This window comes from Misgurnus anguillicaudatus, chromosome 8 (genome assembly GCF_027580225.2).
Source record: "Misgurnus anguillicaudatus chromosome 8, ASM2758022v2, whole genome shotgun sequence".
Lineage (NCBI taxonomy): Eukaryota > Metazoa > Chordata > Actinopteri > Cypriniformes > Cobitidae > Misgurnus > Misgurnus anguillicaudatus.
The window spans coordinates 11,772,481-11,793,468 of record NC_073344.2 but is presented as its reverse complement, the minus strand read 5'-3'; the positions used below and the strand labels follow the sequence as shown (position 1 = coordinate 11,793,468).

At 41.8% G+C, this 20,988-nt stretch overlaps 1 protein-coding gene across 4 annotated transcripts in view; it reads right to left on the bottom strand.

Annotated features, from left to right (window-relative positions):
• The window catches only part of negr1 (neuronal growth regulator 1), a 175,527-nt gene that overhangs the window by 134,463 nt on the left and 20,076 nt on the right, over nucleotides 1-20,988 (bottom strand). For all 4 annotated transcript variants that reach the window (XM_055212503.2, XM_055212500.2, XM_055212501.2 and 1 more), the window contains exon 2: nucleotides 970-1,208. In XM_055212503.2, coding sequence (XP_055068478.1) covers nucleotides 970-1,208 — 239 coding nt within the window. The remainder of the gene's footprint in view (nucleotides 1-969; nucleotides 1,209-20,988) is intronic.

Genomic DNA, 20,988 nt, shown 5'->3' with positions numbered 1-20,988 from the left:
AGTATTGAAGGTACAATACGTGCTGAGAGCATTCAGTCAATATCATCTCATTTTTGACAGAGGTGGCGCTAAGCGGCTTTTGCGTCTGAGCTTATTTTTATTAAAAAAAATGTCAGATTACCAAAATAATTGTTAGTGACAGCTCTAGATTAGTTAAAACATTTCCAATTTTTGAGATATATTTCATCATTGAGGATTTCTTAAAAAGTGTAAAAAATCTCATCTCCTCTTGTTCCTGTGAACCCAATCTCGTGTCTTGTCACACCTCTAATGCATGGCATTATTTATGTTACGTAACCCCAACTTTTCACAGTCGATTCAGCCAGAGAATGTAAGCACCTTTCATAAGATATTTGTAACTGTTATCTTTAGCCAATAATTTACACATACTTTAATTTGCATAAATTTACACAATTTACACAGACTTTAATTTTTTAATTTTAAACACTAATTCCTTTAAGCGGGGGCACGCAAGTGGAGTTGGATTTACTATTTGCATAATGAAACATTTAGAAGGTTTTTATACCAGTGTTTGATGATGCAAAGCACATGACTTCATGTTTGATGAGTTTAGTCATTAGCAACGCATTCATTTCATCTCGTCAGTACTGCAGTGCAGACATATATACATTTGAAACCCTTTTTTATAGCTTCAAACAGTCATGTAAAATTGCCCTCCAGTTTTTGAAACCTTTTAACAGGGTGGTTGGGACCTTTGATGTCAAAATACAGCATTATGAATATGAACGTAAATCAACACGACTTTATACCATGAATAATACTATAGTATTATATAAAATCATACACAGATCTCAAATAATCAACAGAGGAGAAAAATACTGTACGTGCTTATCATAAAGCATAATCATAATCATAATCAATATTTTATTATTGAACTTATTAAAAATCTTTTCCCACAAAAGCAAGATTCTAACACATTTCACATATTTGAGCAGTGAAAGCACTTACCTTTTACAATTAACTGAATGAGCTTCGGACGTGGATTGCGTTCGCTCTGTATCGAGCAGGTGTACAAGCCCTCGTCCGTTACATCCACTTTCTGTATCTGTAAGCTGTATTCGTGTTTATCGCCTACATTTGATACGATGGACACGCGAGGGTCTCCCGACCACTTGTCATTCCCTGCGTAAATGATACTGGAACGGTTCAACCACGCTCCTTTTGAGATTCCATCCAACAGGTAGCATCTGAAACCAAAAAGGCATAAGATGAAATAAGATGATAGCACTCAAACATCACCAAAGCTAATGATTGCGAATCTAATTCTAATTCTAATTGTACTAATTTAGGTACAGATATGTATACCGTATTTTCCAGGCTATAAGTCGCTCCGGAGTATAAGTCGCATCAGTCAAAAATGTGTTTTGAAGAGGAAAAACATATATAAGTCCCACTGGACTACATGTGGCGTTTATTTAGAAAATGATTTCACAAAATCCATGCCCAAGAACAGACATTTCATCTGGAAAGGCAAGTTATTCAACTAAACAATGGCACACTGAACAGCAGGCTGAATAGGTGTCCGTACATGTTAAAGTAACATTAGCATTTATTCAGCGAACACAATAGCATATCGAACATACCTGGAAGTAGGGCTGTAACGATACATCGCGTGCCCCATTAAAAAGACCTGCCTAAAATCGATTCTGAATCGCAAGGCTGCGATTTTGTGTTTCATGCGCAGCTTGTGCATGTACTATGGCTTTTTGGTCAGTAGGAAGTCCTTATCAATCTAAAATCATTATGAGTCGGAGTCGTTAATAGGGTGCATTTACAAAAGCAACATTCGTTAAACAAAACCATTCAAAATAATCTTTATTATTATGAAAATACCTGAAACAATCTGAAGAACAGCGATATAAATATTCTTCTAGACATTTCCTGGAATAGCGTTTGTAATGATACTTCTTCTGTGGCACAACTGGTGTTTCTGCACAAGAGCGCCCTCTGGCTTTTGGATATGGAGGCATTTCACTGTAATTCATTCAAATTCATTCACTGAGAAAATGCGCATTTGCACAATTAATGGTTACAGCCCTATCTGGAAGGCTGAAAAGGCTAAATTAACACGACAAGCCAAATTAGGCTCAAAAAGGTCCCGAAGTCCCTGTCACTGAATCCATTGAATTGCATAAATACAGGAGCAGCATATAGCGGACTCTCGCGGCTGTAGACGGTAATGGTTTCTCTTGGTTCATATGAAATAATTTTGACATATAAGTCACACCTGACTATAAGTTCCAGGACCCGCCAAACTATGAAAAAAATGTGACTTATAGTCCAGAAATACGGTACATTTGGTACCAATATGTACAGTACTGATTTTCACTCTTTGGTACCAATATGCACCTGTGATGTACTAGTAATATGAACTCTTTATATGCAAAAGTGTACTTTTTGAAAGCTAGGGACCATTTTATGATCACTTTTCCTGACAGTGCAGTTTGTATAATAAGTAAGCACCTGTACACAAGGGCCTAACCAAATACCAAGTAGGTGATATGTAATATCTGTTCACAGTTTGAGAAAAATAAACACTTTTAGGGGGACTTAAAATACAGCAGCGATAAAAAAAACACATACGTCTTTGGAAAAAAGAGACAGAAAAGCAGTGGTTTAGATCTACATTTTATGTCAGATATATAGACAGCTGTACCGACGCTGTTAACACAACTCCAAAAATAAATCAGACATCATACAATCCACATCACTCCATCCTGTCTCTACACACAAGATACTGTCAAAAACAATACAATTTAAGGCATCTCCTCACTCCGCAACACTTTGATTTCGTTTCAAGGTCGTCTTTTTTTCTGGGTCTTCCTTCTGTCTCAACACCGGTCTTTAAATTGACTCGCGCGTGATCCCTGGCAATTCTGCTGTCAAAACGAAGACTTTGAAACTAAGAACCCAAAGTAAACCAAACAAACAAAAAAGATGCCTTTAGAAGATGGGATTACGATGAACATCAGTTTGTTACATGTCAGAAGTGTGGTGAGCTCTATGCTGAGGGTTATTTACACAGGATGCACCCGAGGTTACAGGTGAGCCGAGGGTCAGCATATCTGTCAGTAACTTGGTCTCAGATCAGTTTCTCGCATTGATTGGATTTTCACGAAATGTTAGACATGTTCACTCAAGAAGCAAGAATGCAGTTGATTTTACAAAGCAAGATTTAATTTTTTACTCAGGCTTGTGGCTCAATAAAGATATGATTGTGCTGTGATATGGTATGGGAAGACGTATTAGCATTATACATGAAAGATACCCACTGGAGAATCAGTTTGATTTAGAGATCTTATAAAATTGATTTTAACTTCCAGAATACAACAATTCATAATCCCAAATGGCATGTTGTATACGATATAATATAAATGAAATATTAATTTACGTTTTTATTATAATTATAATTGCCTGAAACATAAGTACCACTAACATTTCATCAGGCTACAATTAACACAATATAAACTATTAAAATCTGAACTTCTGACAAAATCATTGACCCATTACCATTATTATTTGATCATTATTATTAGTATCATGGCTAGTATTGGCTACATTTATGCATTCGGCAGATGCTTTTATCATGCAACATTTAAAGGGGACATTTCACAAAACTTAAAAAAAAATGTCAAATTAATCTTTAGTGTCACCAGAGTACATATATGAAATTCTTGCTCAAAATACCATATAGACCAGTGTTTCCCAATCCTGGTCCTCTAGGCCCCCCTGACAGAAAGTTTTAGATGTCTCCTTATTTAACACACTTGATTTAACTCATCAGCTTGTTAGGGAGACATGTTTACCATTTTTGAAGTAGGCTGACTAGTTGAATCAGGTGTTTTAAATAAGGAGACATCTAAAACTTTCTGTCAGGGGGGCCTCGAGGACCAGGATTGGGAAACACTGATATAGACAATTTATTATAACATGTTAAAATTGACACTTTTTAGTTATGAGCAAAAATGTGCCATTTTGGGTGTAACCTTTAAAATGCAAATGAGCTGATCTCTGCACTAAATGGCAGTGTCGTGGTTGGATAGTGCAGATTAAGGAGCGGTATCATCCCCTTCTGACATCACTTCAAGGGAAGCCAAATTTCAATTACCTATTTTTTCACATGCTTGCAAAGAATGGTTTACCAAAACTAAGTTGCTGGGTTGTTCTTTTTCACATTTTCTAGGTTGATAGAAGCACTGGGGACCCAAAAATAGCACTTAAACGTGAAAAAAGTCAGATTTCCATGATATGTCCTCTTTAAGGAATCCAAGATATATATACTTATGGTTCTACATAGGTGCTATGACTTAAAGCTTTTTGGTCGATCGGATCACAAGTGGACGATGCTAAAAACAGGAGTAAACGGATTGTAAAATGTTGATTACGTATGATTACGAGCCAGTGAACCACTTTTAGTACTAAAGTTTGATTGACAGGCGACCTAAGCAAACATAACACCGATGCTATTCGCCATTTTATCCGGCATTCAAACATCAGAGTTAAGTTAAACCAGCTGCACACTATATGTGATTTTAAATAGTCCTTTGTGATATTTGCTTGTTGTCACTCAGTATTTGATCTCAGCTAAAAGCCATGTCATACTGTTTGATCTCAGCTGTCACTGTACAACAATAAAGACTTAAGGGGCATGTACAACAAAGTGTTTAAACGCCAAGTGGAAGGCGAATGTAGGCCCTTGCCAGCTTTTTTCAGCTACGTGCTTTGGTTTCTATGATACTACTGATTAATCGTTTGATGATGTGCCGATGGGTTGTTGGGATATTTGTCCCGTCCCTCCTCCACTGTGATTGGACGGCTGAGTCAGAAGTGACATTGACGTGCCGAGCGTTTCACCCAAAGTTGCAAATTTTCAACTCTCTGCGCTCCGAGTGCAAACAAAACCCACCAGCTGCTGGTGTTTTTGAAAAACATGGTGCTTCCATTGGAAACGAATGAAAACATTCCCGGCCGCCGGCGTAAATGCCTTGGTGTGCATGCCCATTATAAAGGACTTACACAAGAAGACTCACTTGGAGTTATACCTCATAGCCACAAGACAGCCTCTTAAAACTATTGACACTGCCAGAATTGTATCAGAGGTAAAATCTGATCACAGTTTTAACTTTTCACTAAATCTAACAGAAACCAGTGGGACTAACCACCACACATTATGTGGTTACAACAAGCACACTCTAAGCTAATGTTACTGTTAACTAACGCTAGCTAGGATGACCTACTGAATGTGTGGTTATAAATACATGCTGTTTTTGCTTTTTAATGATTGCAATAGTGAACAGGGAGCTATATACGCAGCTTTACAGGAACAGTGTTGCTCTTTAATGTTGTTATCCTCCGTCTCAGTGGCGAGGTGGTGTGGTTGTTTAGTTTTACCCTGTGACTCGTAGGCAATAGCTTCAAACTTAATTTTGTTTTCTTTTCGAGTTACACTCTCATCCTCAATATATCCTTCAAATGCAAATTGCAGACCTTTCTGTCTGCTTCTTTCTAAAATCAGCATAACATTTCCCATAAATTAGTCACTCTTTCCTCATGTTTTTTTTTTTTTTTTTTGCATAAGTCATCTTCTCATGATCCTGGCCACGTCTGGTAAAATCGCCCACATCTTCATTTGAACAGATCATGCTATTATACCCCTGTAGTATAATGGCCTAAGTCAAAAAGACATTGAGACATTGGCAATTTTACAAGTTTTTTAAGATGGCAGCTGCATCAAGAACAACACAAATCTACTTAACCACTGAAGTTATTTCCATTCATTTGTGTTTTCTGAGAAACCTGAAAAAATGACTTAGCAGGGCTCCAGACTAACTTCTTTCACTAGAAGCACAGTGGAAATATTAGGGGCACAACCAGAAAATGTAGGGGCACACACTGTAAATAAACATGCTAACCAAATATTCACATTTCTACAAATTTTCACTGTATTACCAATAAATACTTTAATTATAGATGCAGAAAGTACAATGTGTGGTTTCAAATTCAGTGTTACATCACAAAAAAAAGGTCACTGGATGTAAAATTCAGTGGCACACTCTCAAATTTTGGTGGCAAAATGCCACCATTTGGTGGCAGTCTGGAGCCCAGCTTAGGCAATTATTTTAGGAAGGTGACGAGGTATGAAAACAGCACCGTGTCAGCGTAAAGCATACAGAGCCAGAAGCGATGTTTAACAGGAATGCGAAAGTAAGTTGCGCATATAGAGGGTATGCACCTGATGTCACCTTCGGCGAGTGACTGCGGTTACGCCCACTGAGTGGCAAAAGACAGAGCGGCAGTATTTGTGTACAGTGTGAAATCAGCAAAAACACGGGGAAAACGCATCTAAATGGGAAAAAGCTGTTAGCTGCGATAGACTGTACTAACAGATTTAAAAATAATTCAGAGCTAACGTTTTACAGACTGCCAAGAAACACAGAAAGGAGAAGTAAATTGATTGTTAATGCCGTTAATTGATAAGTTGCTAGGGTCACTATCAAGCAGAGGTTTTACCTTCTACTTAAATGTATTTTTTCAAGTATTTGTATTTTAGCCGTGTTTTTCTTTGGAAAACATACATTTCAAAGCATATAATCATAATTTTTAATCATAATTACATTCCATAAATACAAGTTTTTGTTTTACATATAATATTTAAGTACATTAACGTACTTTTACTCAACTACAAGTAGTACACAATTTAATGTGATTAGGTATTAAATACATTTATATATGTAATATTAAAGAATGCACAATATGATTATATGCTTTAAAATGTAGTGAAGTAAAACATTTCTATATTTTCCCAACAAAAACACCCTAATAAAGCACACATGTTTGGATGTATTTTCCACCTCTGCTATCAAGTCCAACTAAACTCAATTTAAGTTGATAATAGTCAGTTTTACTGGCATTTTCCCCACAGCGCTATGAAAACCAGACATTTTGTTGAACGTTTGCCACTCAACAGGCGTGCTCGGGCGTGGTCACATGGATGGAAAAGTGACGTCAATGCATATTACCCTTTATACCCTATTAAAGCTGAAAGCACCATAAGCTTGTCCACAATGGTAATTGGTAATGTTAAAAGCTTCCTGTGGGGTTTTGAGGTTGGGTTAGGGGAAGTAGATAAAATATACAGTTTGTAAAATATAAAACCATTATGTCTACGGTATGTGGAGTCCTGTAAACCACATACAGTATATGTGTTTCAATTTTAAAAATACTTTTAGAAACTTAACCTTTAAAGGGATAGTTTACCCAAAAAGAAAAAAATCTATCATCATTTACTCACCCTTATGTTGTTCTAAACCTGGATAAGTTTCTTTGTTGAACACAAAGATACTTTGATAAACGATGGCAACCGTGAGATACCATTTGGCTTTCATAGTAGGGCAAACAAATACTATAGAAGTCAACTGTGTGCTTACCATCATTTATCAAAATATTTTTGTTTGTGTTCAACAGAGTAAAGAAACTCATATAGGTTTAGAACAACATGAGGGTGACGAAATCATGACAGAATTTAATCTTCAGTAAAACTACAGTATCCCTTTAACCAATTTTCCCTACAGTATAGATAGACCTTTAGCACCTGACCAGAAAGATGGGGATCATTGATATTGAAGGTTTTAACTTCTAAAATAGCGGGGCTGCTGGTGCCAGATCCCCTTAGAGATCTTCTCAGGCATACTTCACAATGCCTGCATACAATGGCCTACAGTAAGTGGTTCCCACTGAGGTGTAGACCACTCTTAGGTAAAGAGTTTGGACCTCAACGTATGATAGGCTACATTTTCTTTGTGCTGCCTGGTAGGAACAGGTGAGAAAAGGTTTAAGGCTGACCTCATGCACCTCCTAGAATGTGTTAGTCCTTACCCTCCCGGACTTCTGATTTTGAAGGGAAATTAATAAAAAAGAATAAAAATATATAAATACAGTATAACGTATAAGTATACAGTATAAAAATATGTTTCTTATATACTTATATTCATTCTTCCACCTATTTACTGTGGTTTTTGAATAATCTAGCAAATATTTTTTAAGATCATCCTTACTAATATATTATTGGTTATTTTATGATAGAGCAATGCCTGTTTGACAGCCGTGGCCTGTTTGTCCTGCACAGCGATTGGCTGCCATCCAGCAGTTTTCATATCTTATGGATGAAGCAGAGAAATCTGAAATTGTTAAAGGTCACGTTCTTCCTGATCCCATTTTTAAACCCTAGTTAGTGTGTAACGTTGCTATAATAGCATAAATAATACCTGTAACATGATAAAGCTCAAAGTTCACTGCTGGGCGATATATTTTCATTAACAGAATTCGTCTTTCAAAGCCAGCGAACGACCGGTTTGGACTACAGCCCTCTACTTCCTGCTTTAATGACGTCAGTAGAACAGTTTTTTGACTAACCTCCGCCCACAGGAATATGTCAGTTGCCAGCTAAGCTAACGGCAAGCTAAGCTGCTATCGAATCACAACACACTAAACAAAGTACACAATCAGAACTCGTTACGTATTTCTGAAGGAGGGACTTTATAGAACAAGGAAGACATCAGCACGTTTTGAGGACAGTGAAAACAGCGCTATACAGATAAGTAAATTCTGTGAAAAATAATGCGTCTTTTTTAACATGTGAAACATGAACACATGTTATATTGCTCACTGTAAACACAGTCAAAGCTTCAAAAACACAGAAAGAATGGGACCTTTAATGTTTTAGCTATCAATCCCATGAGTATGGCACTCAACATCCATATAGTTTTAATTGAAAATGCTTGGTCACCTTTGCTTAAAACGCACCAGTGGATTTGTACAGTTAGTAAACCATAGTAGTGGTACACTTTAAAAAATCTGTACTGTATTAAAATGAAGAAAATTTCTATATTGTTTTATTTCAGCTGTTTTACCTTACAGCTGTTTTTAAATTTGCACTTCATTGAGTTGTGTTTAAGGGTTTATGTAAATGTCTGTAAAATTACCAGCACATTTGGAATAACATTTGCAGAAAATTGCCAGTATATTAGAAAAATTAATAGAAAGTGTAGCAAGCTACTAGTGTTGCTGTTGGACAGTGTTACTTAAAGGAACAGTATGTAGGATTGTGGCCAAAACTGGTATTGCAATCACAAAACTTGTGGCTAAAACTGGTACTGCAATCACACAACTGGTGGCCAATACACAACATGACAATATAAACATCAGTTGAGGGCTGCAACTCCACTTTTTAAATGACAATATCCTGGCCAGACCACTGTTGTCAGTGATAAAAGTATTTAAAATGAAAATTATTTCTTAATGTCTAGTGACATATCAGGGCCATTTTATGATTTATTGATATAAATTTCTTACATACTGTTCCTTTAAAGGAAAACACATTTTTCAATATTTTACTATGTTCTTACCTCAACTTAGACGAATTAATCCATACCTATCTTTTTTCAAAGTGTGCTTAATCTTTGTACAGCGCGTTGTGAATGTGTTAGCATTCAGCCTAGCCCCATTCATTCCTTAGGATCCAAACAGGGATGAATTTAGAAGCCACCAAACACTTCCATGTTTTTCCATATTTAAAGACACAAGTAAGTGGTGGCACATAATAGAAAGTGGCAATTTTTTAAGTGGATAAAAATGGGAATTATATTGTTTGGCGGAAGAGCACTTAAGCTGTGTCCCAATTCAAGGGCTGCAACCGAAGAGAACTGAAATGAGACGGTCTAACCTCGGAGGACCCATAATTGGCGTCACCTGCTGCACGCACCCACCGGCCTGTGAGCAGGACACATCGGAGACGTTTCTGACTTATTAAAATAAATATGAAATCAGAAAAATATTAATTTATTTTAGAAAATATGACACGTTAATGTAGATTAAACTATTCAACAGTTTATCAAATTAATCAACCTTAGAAATATACGCAACATAAAAAGAATAATATTAACACAAAACATAACTTATAATACTAAAACAGTAACAAGAAATTTTTTTTCTGGTAAATACACTTTTATTTAATAAAGGTTTTAATTGTTTATTTTAGAATATCCACCCATTAAATGCATTTTGAGGCTTCATTCTAAGCATCCTTTGAATTGGGACGGCCTTACCAGCCTCAAATTGCGCTGCTGTGATTCAATCGGTCTTAAAATACGTCCTTAGAAGGTCGCAGCCTTTGAATTGGGACACAGCCTTAAGGCCCGGGTATACTTTTTTTCCGCGTCCGCGTCCGGCTCGCGCGCGCACGCGTCCGCGCAGCTTTCCGAGTATAGTCCCCGCGGCTACACACGGATGGCCGCGTTCGACACTATACGCAATACGTCATGCGGACGGCGCGCATACGCGGACGTCCCTAGTAAACTTTCGGCTCTAGTTTGCAGCACATCCACCTCTGCTACTTCCGTCAATATTACTTTGCCAAACTAAGTGCTCAGTGCAAAACTAAGTGGTAAGAACATAGTAAAATATTGAAAAACGGTGGTGTTTTCCTTTAAAAAAAAAATCATATTTTAAACACTAAACTAAAACTAAAAAACTATGTTGAAATGTCTAATGGTACGAACAAATAAATATTATTTCAAAAGTATATCCCACTTCTAAATATATTGCAATCAATTAAAGGAGTCATATGACCCGATTTCATGTTTTCCTTTGTCTTTAGAGTGTTAAAAGATTTCTGTGTATATAAAATATTTGTAAAGTTGCAAATATTAAGTTTCAAACCTAAAAACTTTTCTTTTTAAAATTAAAGCCTCATCCATGCCTTCCTAAAACGGCTCATTCGAACACACCCCTGCAGTTGGACCCGGAATATTTGCATAACACAGCCCTAATGTACAGTATGCACAAAGATAAAGGTTGTAACTTTCATTCGCACTGTAGTATTGGTACTGCCCCCATGTGTTTTTTCTCAGCGAAAGGCAACTCTCTGCAACGACAGTACAGCTCAAATGTTTGATTGTGTGCTGCACATTTACTTGTTTCCTGAACCTGGGAGAGTACTGGATGTGCACAAAGGCTTTGTCTAAAAAGTGGAGCAATTCCAACTTTGCAAGTATACTCTGGATGTTCCGATTCCCATAATTTTTTTCAAATTTAAAGAATTCCATACTGATAATTCAAGCGAGTTTTGAGCAGTGTAGAGGAGGTTGTGTTGTTTATCATTTTTTACGATCTCAAATGCAGACATAGATTAATGTTTTAGTAACCTTACCTTAACATTCTTTTAAGTTCTGGTCAAGTCGCACTGGCAAAGTTCATCGATCAGCTTGGTCATCTGCATTTTTTTGGGTCGGATTCAGGCTCGTATTGATAAGGTAGTACAGAGACAATATTAACTCCTTCACTATTGCTTTGGGAGCTCATCTTTTAAACATTGTAGGGAGCGTCACATTTCCGTTTATGCAATTGAGGTATTCGGCCAATCACAACGCACTGGATAGCTGGCCAATCGGATCACACCACGCTTTCTCGATGAGCTTTGAACAAATCAATGCGTTACAGAAAGGCGGGGCATAGAGGAGCTACAATAATGTACGGTATGTGGCAGTGGTGGCTCGTGACTGCTTTTCCGAGGGGCGCTAATTCAAAATAAGTGTTTGGAGTCTCATGTGTGTGGTTCCTTTTTTCAAAATATATGGTTCAAAAACGCATTATTTTCCACATATCAGTGGCTGGCGGTGACTTCTTTTTTCGAGGGTGTTCGATGCGAAGTTCGTCACAACATGTATGTTAGCCCGTCATGTGTGTGTTTCCTTTTTTCAAAATATGTGTTCTGCGCTTTGAGAGATCCTGTGTGCATCACGTGTTTTGTCAAAATAAGTGCCTGCTGAGATACGCGTCAAAACCGTTTATGATAAAAGAGACACTTATGTTCACAAAATACACGCAAGACACTCCCTTAACAGTAAACGCTGATTACGCATGAGATTATGCGACTATCTGGCAAATGCGAGCGTCTCTTTTATCATAAACCCTTTAGACGCGTCTGCAACAGGCACTTATTTTGACAAGGCACGTGATGCACACGGGATCTCTCAAAGCGCAGAACACATAAAAGGAACCACACACATGGCGGGCTACATACATGTTGTGATAAACTTTGCATCGAGCGCCCTTGAAAAAAGAAGTCACTGCCCGCCACTGATAAGTGGAAAATAATGCGTTTTTGAACCATAACCAATCCAACATATTGCATTACACCAAATTCACAAAATAATGTGGTTTTAGCAACATAATATTCGCCCTTTAAAGTATACTCTCAGAAAAAAGGTACAAAACCGTAACTTTAAAAAGGTCCTAATACCATTTTGGTACTATGAGGTACCAGTATGTACCTCTGGTACTATTGTGTACCTCTGAGGTACTAAAATGCACCTTTTAGGTACAAAAGAGTACTTTCTGAAAAGGTAATGCTCGACTTTTGTACCTTCTTTATTTCTGAGAGTGTCATTGTCATTTCTTAACTGACACTTCGAAACACAATGGTTTTGCATTCATTCAAATGCATTAACTTCAACTAATTTGTGTCAGTTTGTCTGAATAAGAGAGTAAAAAGATCAATTCCAATACACTCTAAAACAACTCTTGGCTACGTTGATTCAATGAAACCATAGCAGCACAGCCTTTTTTTGTTAAACTAAATGTGTTTTTGATACCATTCCTCTGAAATAACCTTGTGCTGACTATAACTTTTTCTTTATAAAATAACGTTACGGCAAAAACTACTGCAGCCCTATGCATTCTGCATCCAAATGGGCACGGTTTCCAACCATTGCGCTTTGTTACCAATTTAAATAAGCATCTGCTCTTCAAGTCTGGGAACAGGAGAGAGAAGAGACTGTAATCAAGTCATGTTTGTTCTTCCTCTTTCCCTGAAATTTCCCTTAATCATCTTTATTCATCACTTCAAAGCACTGCTCTGTGAAGCTCATGAAGGCAAACCTCTTCATACCCTTGGTGGGATTTTTCATCTCTTGGTCTTTTTAGAAACCACAGAGGTTTTCCCGATTGTAAAAACACTGATTAGGTCTTCATCCGCTGTTTTATGATTCAGAGCATGATTTTTGATTCAAACAGATTCAATTTGGGAAAGTGATTTCGCTTGCAAGGGACCGAGAAGGGTCAAACACTCTCTCCATCCTTTAAACACTGACCACGGTTGGCTTCAACAATTATAGTTGATTTTCTCCAGATGTACATGGTGATTTCTGTAATCTAAACTATTTTGTTTTCGTTTTGCATTGACCCATATTTTCTTTTCAGCTGAACGATTCACTTGAATGTAACCGTTTACTGGCAAGGCCACTAAAGACAGATGGTGTGTATTTGTGAGAGATGTGGTTTTAAAAATAGCAGAACAGTTAGAAATTTACTCTACAAATACATGAGCTTATTTCATTCCTCTCGTTTTCTGCATTTTAATTCGGAACATTCTCAATCCATTTTTCCTTTTGTAATGTCACATATTTCCGAAGGAAATAAAATATTTAATTAGAAACAATGTACAGAAAATGTCCTTTTTCTCACTATAATCAATTGATTCAGTGTAACACCCATTAACAATGCACAATGCTGGGTTATTTTCAACCAAGCGCTGGGTCAAAAAGGGACAAACCCAGCCACTGGATTAAAATAACCCAGAAAATGGGTTAAAAAACGAACAATAGGTAAAAAATCTGTTTAAAAACTCAGCATTTGGTGTTGAAACAACCCAGCATACAGTAGGTTAAATTACAACTCAACAGGTTGAGTTCCTGCTTTTAACCCAGCACAGTGTTTCCCAGAGGATTTTGAGAGACTGTGGCGGTGATGCCGTCACACGTCGATTTAGCATATATGTGACGCCAATGTATAGTGTTTTACTCTTTGATGTGTCACATTATATTGGATTTTAACACATCTAAATCCTATTTTTACATAGTATCTGTTCTGTTGTCTATAAAATAGTGACTAAACAGGACCCATTATGACCCACGACTCCTTGTTTAATCCAATCAGCTGTTTCTTTTACTGCTGCTAAAAAACGTGACATCGTCTGACAAAATCACCATACATTTACATTGAGGCTGTACTGATGTTGCTCTTCTCATCAGTGTTGCGTTATGAGCGCTTTTTTATTTTAAATACGAGTGGCAGTTTTATTGTATATCGCGTCTTGCACAGACAGTTTGGTGCAAATTCAGAAATATGAGAGAATACACAGTTGCAGTTACAAAGAGTTACGACAACAGAACACGTGCACACAGCATCATAGGTAGGGAGACAGCTCGCAGACACACTCACACCAAAACGGGTATGTGTGGGAAACACTACTGCTAACCTTTTGTTAAGTCATAATGAAGACAATAAGCCACCGTCTTCTCTGTCAGTAACATCCGTGACTGTTGACGTACACGGGGAACACAGAGTTAAAATACTTTTCACTGTTATGTGAGAGAGGCGCGCTGGCGCTGCACGCAACATGAGAGAAGGGAGGGGGCACACACTGTTCAGGCGCTGCACGCAACGAGAGAGAGGGAGGCGCGATGAGCACTCGCTACAATTAATTAAGCTGTTTTAGTAAAATTAAAATGGAAATGGAAATCATGAAAAATTTCACAGATAAATCAATGTATGGAAACACTGCAGCATTTTAAGAGTGTGGAGTCAGGTAGTTAGAATGAGGGGCTTAAGAGTGGGATGGGTGACACTGGCCAAACTGACCACCTTCCTATTATTAGGCCTGGGCAATACTAACTAGAGCTTTCACAATTATTAAATAATCATCTCATCGCAATTGTTTGACCTCATCGCAATGATTTCAGATCACCGCAATGATTACATATCTCTCTAAAAAACACAAGGGGGAGCTGCAGCACCTACATAAACGAGACACTATCTAATGCCGCTCCTTGACTGACAAGTGTCAAGCGCGAATGGTGCTTTTGTGCATTTTGCGTTTGACGCGAATTTGCGGCTGACGCCCGAGTTGAAAAATTTGAACTTTGGCAGATTTTCGCGCCGCATAAACCAATCAGGAGCCTGCTTGCCGCTGTGGCAGCAGCCCTGCCCTGACTTACTCATTCAACATGGATGAACGCTTGATATTGTCCGTGAGCAGTCACCCTGAGCTATACGATTGAGTCACGTGACGTTTATCGATGTTTTTAGACTATTTTCCCCCTATAGAAAGGTGACCAAATACAAACCGGTAACTCTCTCGATGAATGCACGTTCAACATCAGCCATCTTGCAAACAGACAACTGCATAGCACTTGCCCCTCCCACAAGAAGCGGATTTAGCCTCTGACGCGTGTCAAATGCATGCTTTTTTTGCGCGTCTACTTTGCTCTAGACACGCGAATGCATTTAAAATGTTCAAGCGCCAAACTAGACGTGGTGGACGCGATTTTGACGCCTCAAACGCGGCTGGTGAGAACCCACGGTAAGAATTTTTTTTTTTGCAGCCACTACAGACATGTGGTCCAGTACTAATATGACCTTAGTAGGATTGGCTACTATTTAAGGCCTGTTCTGGTATACTCGGTTTATTTTGATTGCATTTTTATTTTTAGTCATTTTTCAGACACTTTATTGTGTTTATTTCTTACTTAGAATTTTTCCGTTTTCGCGGGTGACCTATCTGCTTCGAGAAACCTTTAAAACGCCAATGAACTTGGCATGCAGATAATTGCATCTGCCGGCGCCGCCCCGCCGCACAGCTATTTAATGAGCGGCAGGTGCAGTTATCAAATCAGCTTTTTAGCTTCGAAAGCTGGCAGACTGACTGCTCACGAGAAGCTACTCTCTGCTCTTTGGAGAACTCTGCGTGTTCGATTTGGTTGGGCAAAGGCATTTCAGCGGAGGCTCGCGGGTGTTCCACCTCTCTTTTTAATTTTTTGACTTTTTTCTCACTCTTAGTTGAGTGTGTGCGTAGCCGTTCCCCTGTGTGCTTCATCAACATCAGCACATTAAAAGAGTATTTCCTCTAAAAGAGTATTGCGGTGTTCTGCGTCTTTTTAAAGACAGCATTTCACTTGCACTGAGACGGGAGCGTCTTTTTAAAGATGTCTTTCCGTCCGTGTTTCTGGATGCGGCAAATGTATGGGTCCCCGGGTGGCCACGATCATTTTCTCTCGTGCGCAAGAGTGCATGCTGAGGCTGCGATCGTGGAGGGTTCATACTCCTAAGAGAGCATGAACCTCTTGGATGGCGGAGACGGGTTTCGTACCTCCGGGAACGTTACCCCTGTTTTTTCCGTTGCGGAGCCCCGTTCAAGGTGCGGTGGCAAAACTCCGGAAATCTTATCTCCGTATAAACGGTGCTGAATCGGTTAGCTGGTTCGTCCAGTGACTCTCAGCACCCCCATCCACAGCCAGAGGTGCCGTAAGAGACGGGTGGCGCGTGTTCTACGCGCTCTCGTCCTCTTTCAGTCCTCACAAGGATTCTATGTCTGTCACAGCATCGGAGAGGGGGTCGTCTATTCGGTCGCCGACTCGGACCCACTCCCGCCTTCAGGTTGGGTAGGGGCTTCCGTGCTCGACCCCGAGTGGCGGCCATGTACGCTCGGGAGCGCGGAGACGGTCTGCGTGGAGCGGAGAGCTCCTCCCCCACCGCACCGTCCCGCCTAGATGATTGGCACTTCAGGACTGCAAGAACAGCCCCGACCTTCTGTGCCTTTCTTCCCGGGGTGCATGTTGGTTGACACGGTCGTGGAAAACTCGTTTTCCTCCCGGAACCGATCGTTCAGCCATCACCTCTCACCTCTCCTGACGGCGGGGCCGCTAAGGTTGCTGCTCCAAGAGACCAGCCTCCCTCCCCTCACAGACCCACGGGCTTGTGAGAGGCGGCCTCTGCCGTGCGCGCCATGGCGTGATGCAGGTCCGCCAGGCTAAGGCACTGAAGGATCTGCACAGGTGAGGTCACGGTCCGGCAACTAAAAAATCCTGTGTGGCTCTGACCTGGCGCTACGTGCGACTGGGTTCACCCCACAGGCCGCCGGACGTGCTATGCCCACCCCCGGTGGTCCAGGAACGCCATCTCTGGTTGTGTCTTGCGGGCATTAAGTAGGTCGTTAATAATCGTCCTAAATGTTCAATTTTAGACCAGCCATTTCGGCGACGCGGCTGAGAGTGTCCAACAATGATCGGCCGCTTTAGAGCAGACTGAGGCATCATGCCACGTCGGAGCCTAGCTGCCCCCTCCGTTACGTCAGTATATTGGTCTGCTTTTCGCCGAGGGCGTCCTGCTACGGCTTTTTTTGTTCCTTCATCCCGGCAGCTCTGAGGAACCTGTCGTAAGCAGTACACCCGCCCACTCAGCCCGCTACAGAGGTGGAAAATGAAACTTAGCGGCTCTGAGTCGGGCGATCTGAAGATGGAGAGGATCGCTCTTCAGGAGATGGTGAAAGCATCATTCTCCCCCCCACCCCGGAGGAGGGCCGGGTGGGGAATCCTTGGTTTCGTTTTGTGTTCCGCCGACTTCAATCGGCACCCACTAACCTCAAAGAGCGAATTCCTCTTCTTTCTCCAGATCACCGGAGGCATATAGGAGTTTCGGACGGGCTCAAAACCCTGAGTTCTCCTCTTCCTCTTTCGCCAGCGGATGTATCGAGCGGGACATCTACAAAGGAGCCTTTGCTCAGCATCCATCAGCGGTTTCGGGTGAGTGTTTCATTACACACAACATCTCACAATGCGGCCAAAGAGCACGCGTCGTTGAGCTCCCCGTCTCCGCTCGCCACGGGTACACACATCGTGCCGGTAATTTCCTCTCGCTCGGTATCTGGGGGCCTGGGAAGAGCTTCCCAGCCCGTCGCGTTGGCTTTTACGCACGATCCGTCTCGGTTACGCATTCAATTTGCCCGGCTACCTTACAAATATTCAGGCATTCGCTTCACCACGGTGAAGGCTGTCGATGCGCACGTACTGCGTGCGGAGATTGCTGTCCTATTGGCGAAAGGACGCGATCCAGCCGGTCCCTCCAGCCGAGATAAATTCGGGGCTTTACAGCCCTTCATTGTACCCAAGAAGAGTGGCGGGTTGCGTCCGATCCTAGATCTGCGCGTACTGAATCGAGAATTCACAGAATTCACATTCACAGAATGCTGTTCAAAATGTTTACGCAGAGGAGCATATTTTAATGCATCCGCCCATAGGATTGGTTCGCAGCCTTCAACCTGAAGGACGCGTACTTTAATGTCTCCATACTCCCCCAACACAGGCCGTTTCTCCGCTTTGTGTTCGAGGGGAGGGCATATCAGTACAAAGTCTCACCGTTCGGGCTTTCTCTCTCTCTCTCCCTGTGTCTTCATGAAAGTTGCGGATGGCGCACTGCAGCCCCTGAGAGAGAGAGAGTGGTGTTTGCGTTTTGGCGTATTGGCTCATAATAGCTCAGTTTCGTCAGATGCTGTGCACACACATAGATCGTGTACTTAAACACCTCGCTCGTCTCGGTCTTCAGGCCAACTGGGGAAAGAGTAAACTTTGCCCCGTGCAGAGAATCTCTTTTCTCGGAAAGTAACGGGATTTGGTCGATTTAACAACACGTCTCATAGAAGCGCGTGTTCAGTCAATTCTGGCTTGCCTCAACATTTAAAGGCAGGGTTGCGGTTCCACTGAAATAAGTTTAGAAACTTCTGGGGCATATGACAGCAGCCGCGGCCGTGACACCGCTCGGGCTGCTCCATATGAGACCGCTTCAGTGTTGGCTTTATGACCGAGTCCCGAGGAGAGCGTGGCTCACCGGCTTTCACAGTATTATAATTACATCGAGATGCCGTCACACTTTCACCCCGTGGTCAGACCCAGCGTTTCTCAGGGTGCGGGTGCCACTGAGAGGTCTCCAGGCATGCTATTGTTGGCAAAGATGCCTCTACCACGGGGTGGGCAGCCACGTACGGCGGGCTCGTCGCTTCGGGGGTCTGTTCGACATTCCAGCGACATTAGCATAAATTGCCTCGAGCTGTGCACTGTATATCTTGCGCTCGTCCGTTTCGTCAACGTGATTTGATGCTTAAGATGTAGTGCGCACCGACAACACTGCGGCTGTAGCGTATATCTATCGCCAAGGCGGTCTGCGCTCTCGTCACCTGTCGCATCTCGCCCGTCTCTCCTCCTCTGGAGTCAGAAGTATCTGAGGTCTCTTCGTGCCATTCACATGTTGGGGTCGCTGAACACAGCGGCAGTCGCGCTCTCATGAGCAGCGCGCTCCGGCGAGTGGCGACTCCACCCCCGGTCGGTTCAGCTGATTTGGAAATGTTTCGGCAGAGCGCAGTTAGATCTGTTTGCTTCTTCAGAAACAACCCATTGTCGCCTGTTTTATTCATTATCCGAAGGAACACTCGGTGTGGATGCACTGGCACACAGCTGGCCGCGGGGTTTTCCCCAGTAAGCTTTATTGCGCAGACACTGTGCAAAGTCAGGGAGGACGAGGAGCGCATTCTATTAGTTGCGCCGTACCGGACAACTAGGAATTGGTTTTACAGAGTTCACTCTCCTCGCGACAGTCCCTCCCTGGCTGACTCCTTGGCACATTATGGCACCCTCGCCCCGATCTGTGGAACCCCCATGTGTGGTCTTTGGACGGGGCGCGGAGGTTTTAGGTGGTTTACCCCAGGCGGTATCTAACACCATCGCTGCTGCGCGAGCGCCGTCTATGAGACAGGCGTATACGCTGAAATAGAACCTGTTTGTTGTTTGGTGTACCTCTCAGCGAGAGGACCCCCGAGAATGCTCGATCAGTATTGTGCTTTCATATCTCCAGCACCGCTTGGAGAAGAGGCTGTCACCATCTACTATTAAAGTAGATATCGCGGCAATATCCGCGCATCACGCACCTATAGACGGTAGATCTGTGGGTCAGCACGATCTGGTCATTGGGTTTTTAACAGGGGCACGGAGGCTGAATCCTTCGCGCCTCCCTCTATTCCTCCTTGGGACTTGTCCATGGTGCTGAAAGTTCAGCACTGCCCTTTCGAGCCTCTGCTGACGGTGAGCGTCAAGTTTCTCACTATGAAAACTTTGACGCTCCTCGCATTGGCTTCTATTAAAAGGATAGGGGATTTTCATGCATTTTCGGTCAACGATTCGTGCCTTCAGTTCGGGCCGGCTGAATCCAGCGTTAAACTGAGACCCCGGCCGGGCTACGTGCCTACAGTTCCCACCACTCCCTTTAGAGATTGGGTGGTGGACTTTTCAAGCGCTGCCTCCGGAGGCAGACCCAGCTATGGCTTTGTTATGTTCTGTACGTGCACTACGTGTGTATGTGGATCGCACTCAAAGCTTTCGGACCTCAGAACAGCTCTTTGTCTGATACGGTGGTCAGCAGAAAGGGAAAGCTGTCACTAAACAGAGGATGTCTCATTGGATTGTAGACACAATCGCCCTGAAATATGAGAAACAGGGCATTCCTTGCCCTTTTTGTTTGAGAGCCCATTCAACCAGAAGCGTGGCTTCATCTTGGGCTTTGGCTCGTGGTTCCTCGCTTTCAGATATTTGTAGAGCTGCTGGCTGGGTGACACCTAATACGTTCACTAGATTCTACAGTGTTCGTGTTGAGCCGGTATCCTCTCGAGTTCTCTCGTCAGATCAGTGAGAACATCGAGGAACGGCTCCTGTGTCGGCTTGGAGCCTTTCTTTTTGGCTGCGCAGAAACCGCACCATTATGGAAGGCCATTAAGGCAAAAACGTTACAAAAAATGTTTTTTGTCTTTTCCACCGCTTGGTGACCGATGTTGCGGAGCATCGGCTGCCAGCCTCTCACTAGATGTATTCTTGACTATCTGGGTGAGGCTAGCGCCCACATTGCGCCCCCTAGTGGTTTCTTTGTGAGTATTTCCGTGGAAAGTTTATGATTTACCACGTTTCCCTTAGCGGAGTTCGTTCCGCGCCTCTCTAGTGTTGCTAAGAGAGTGTATTTTTATAGACCTCGTGTCTTTTTATCCATCACCTTAGTGGTAGACCCCTAGAGGGTTTTTCTTCCGCAGCGATCTTA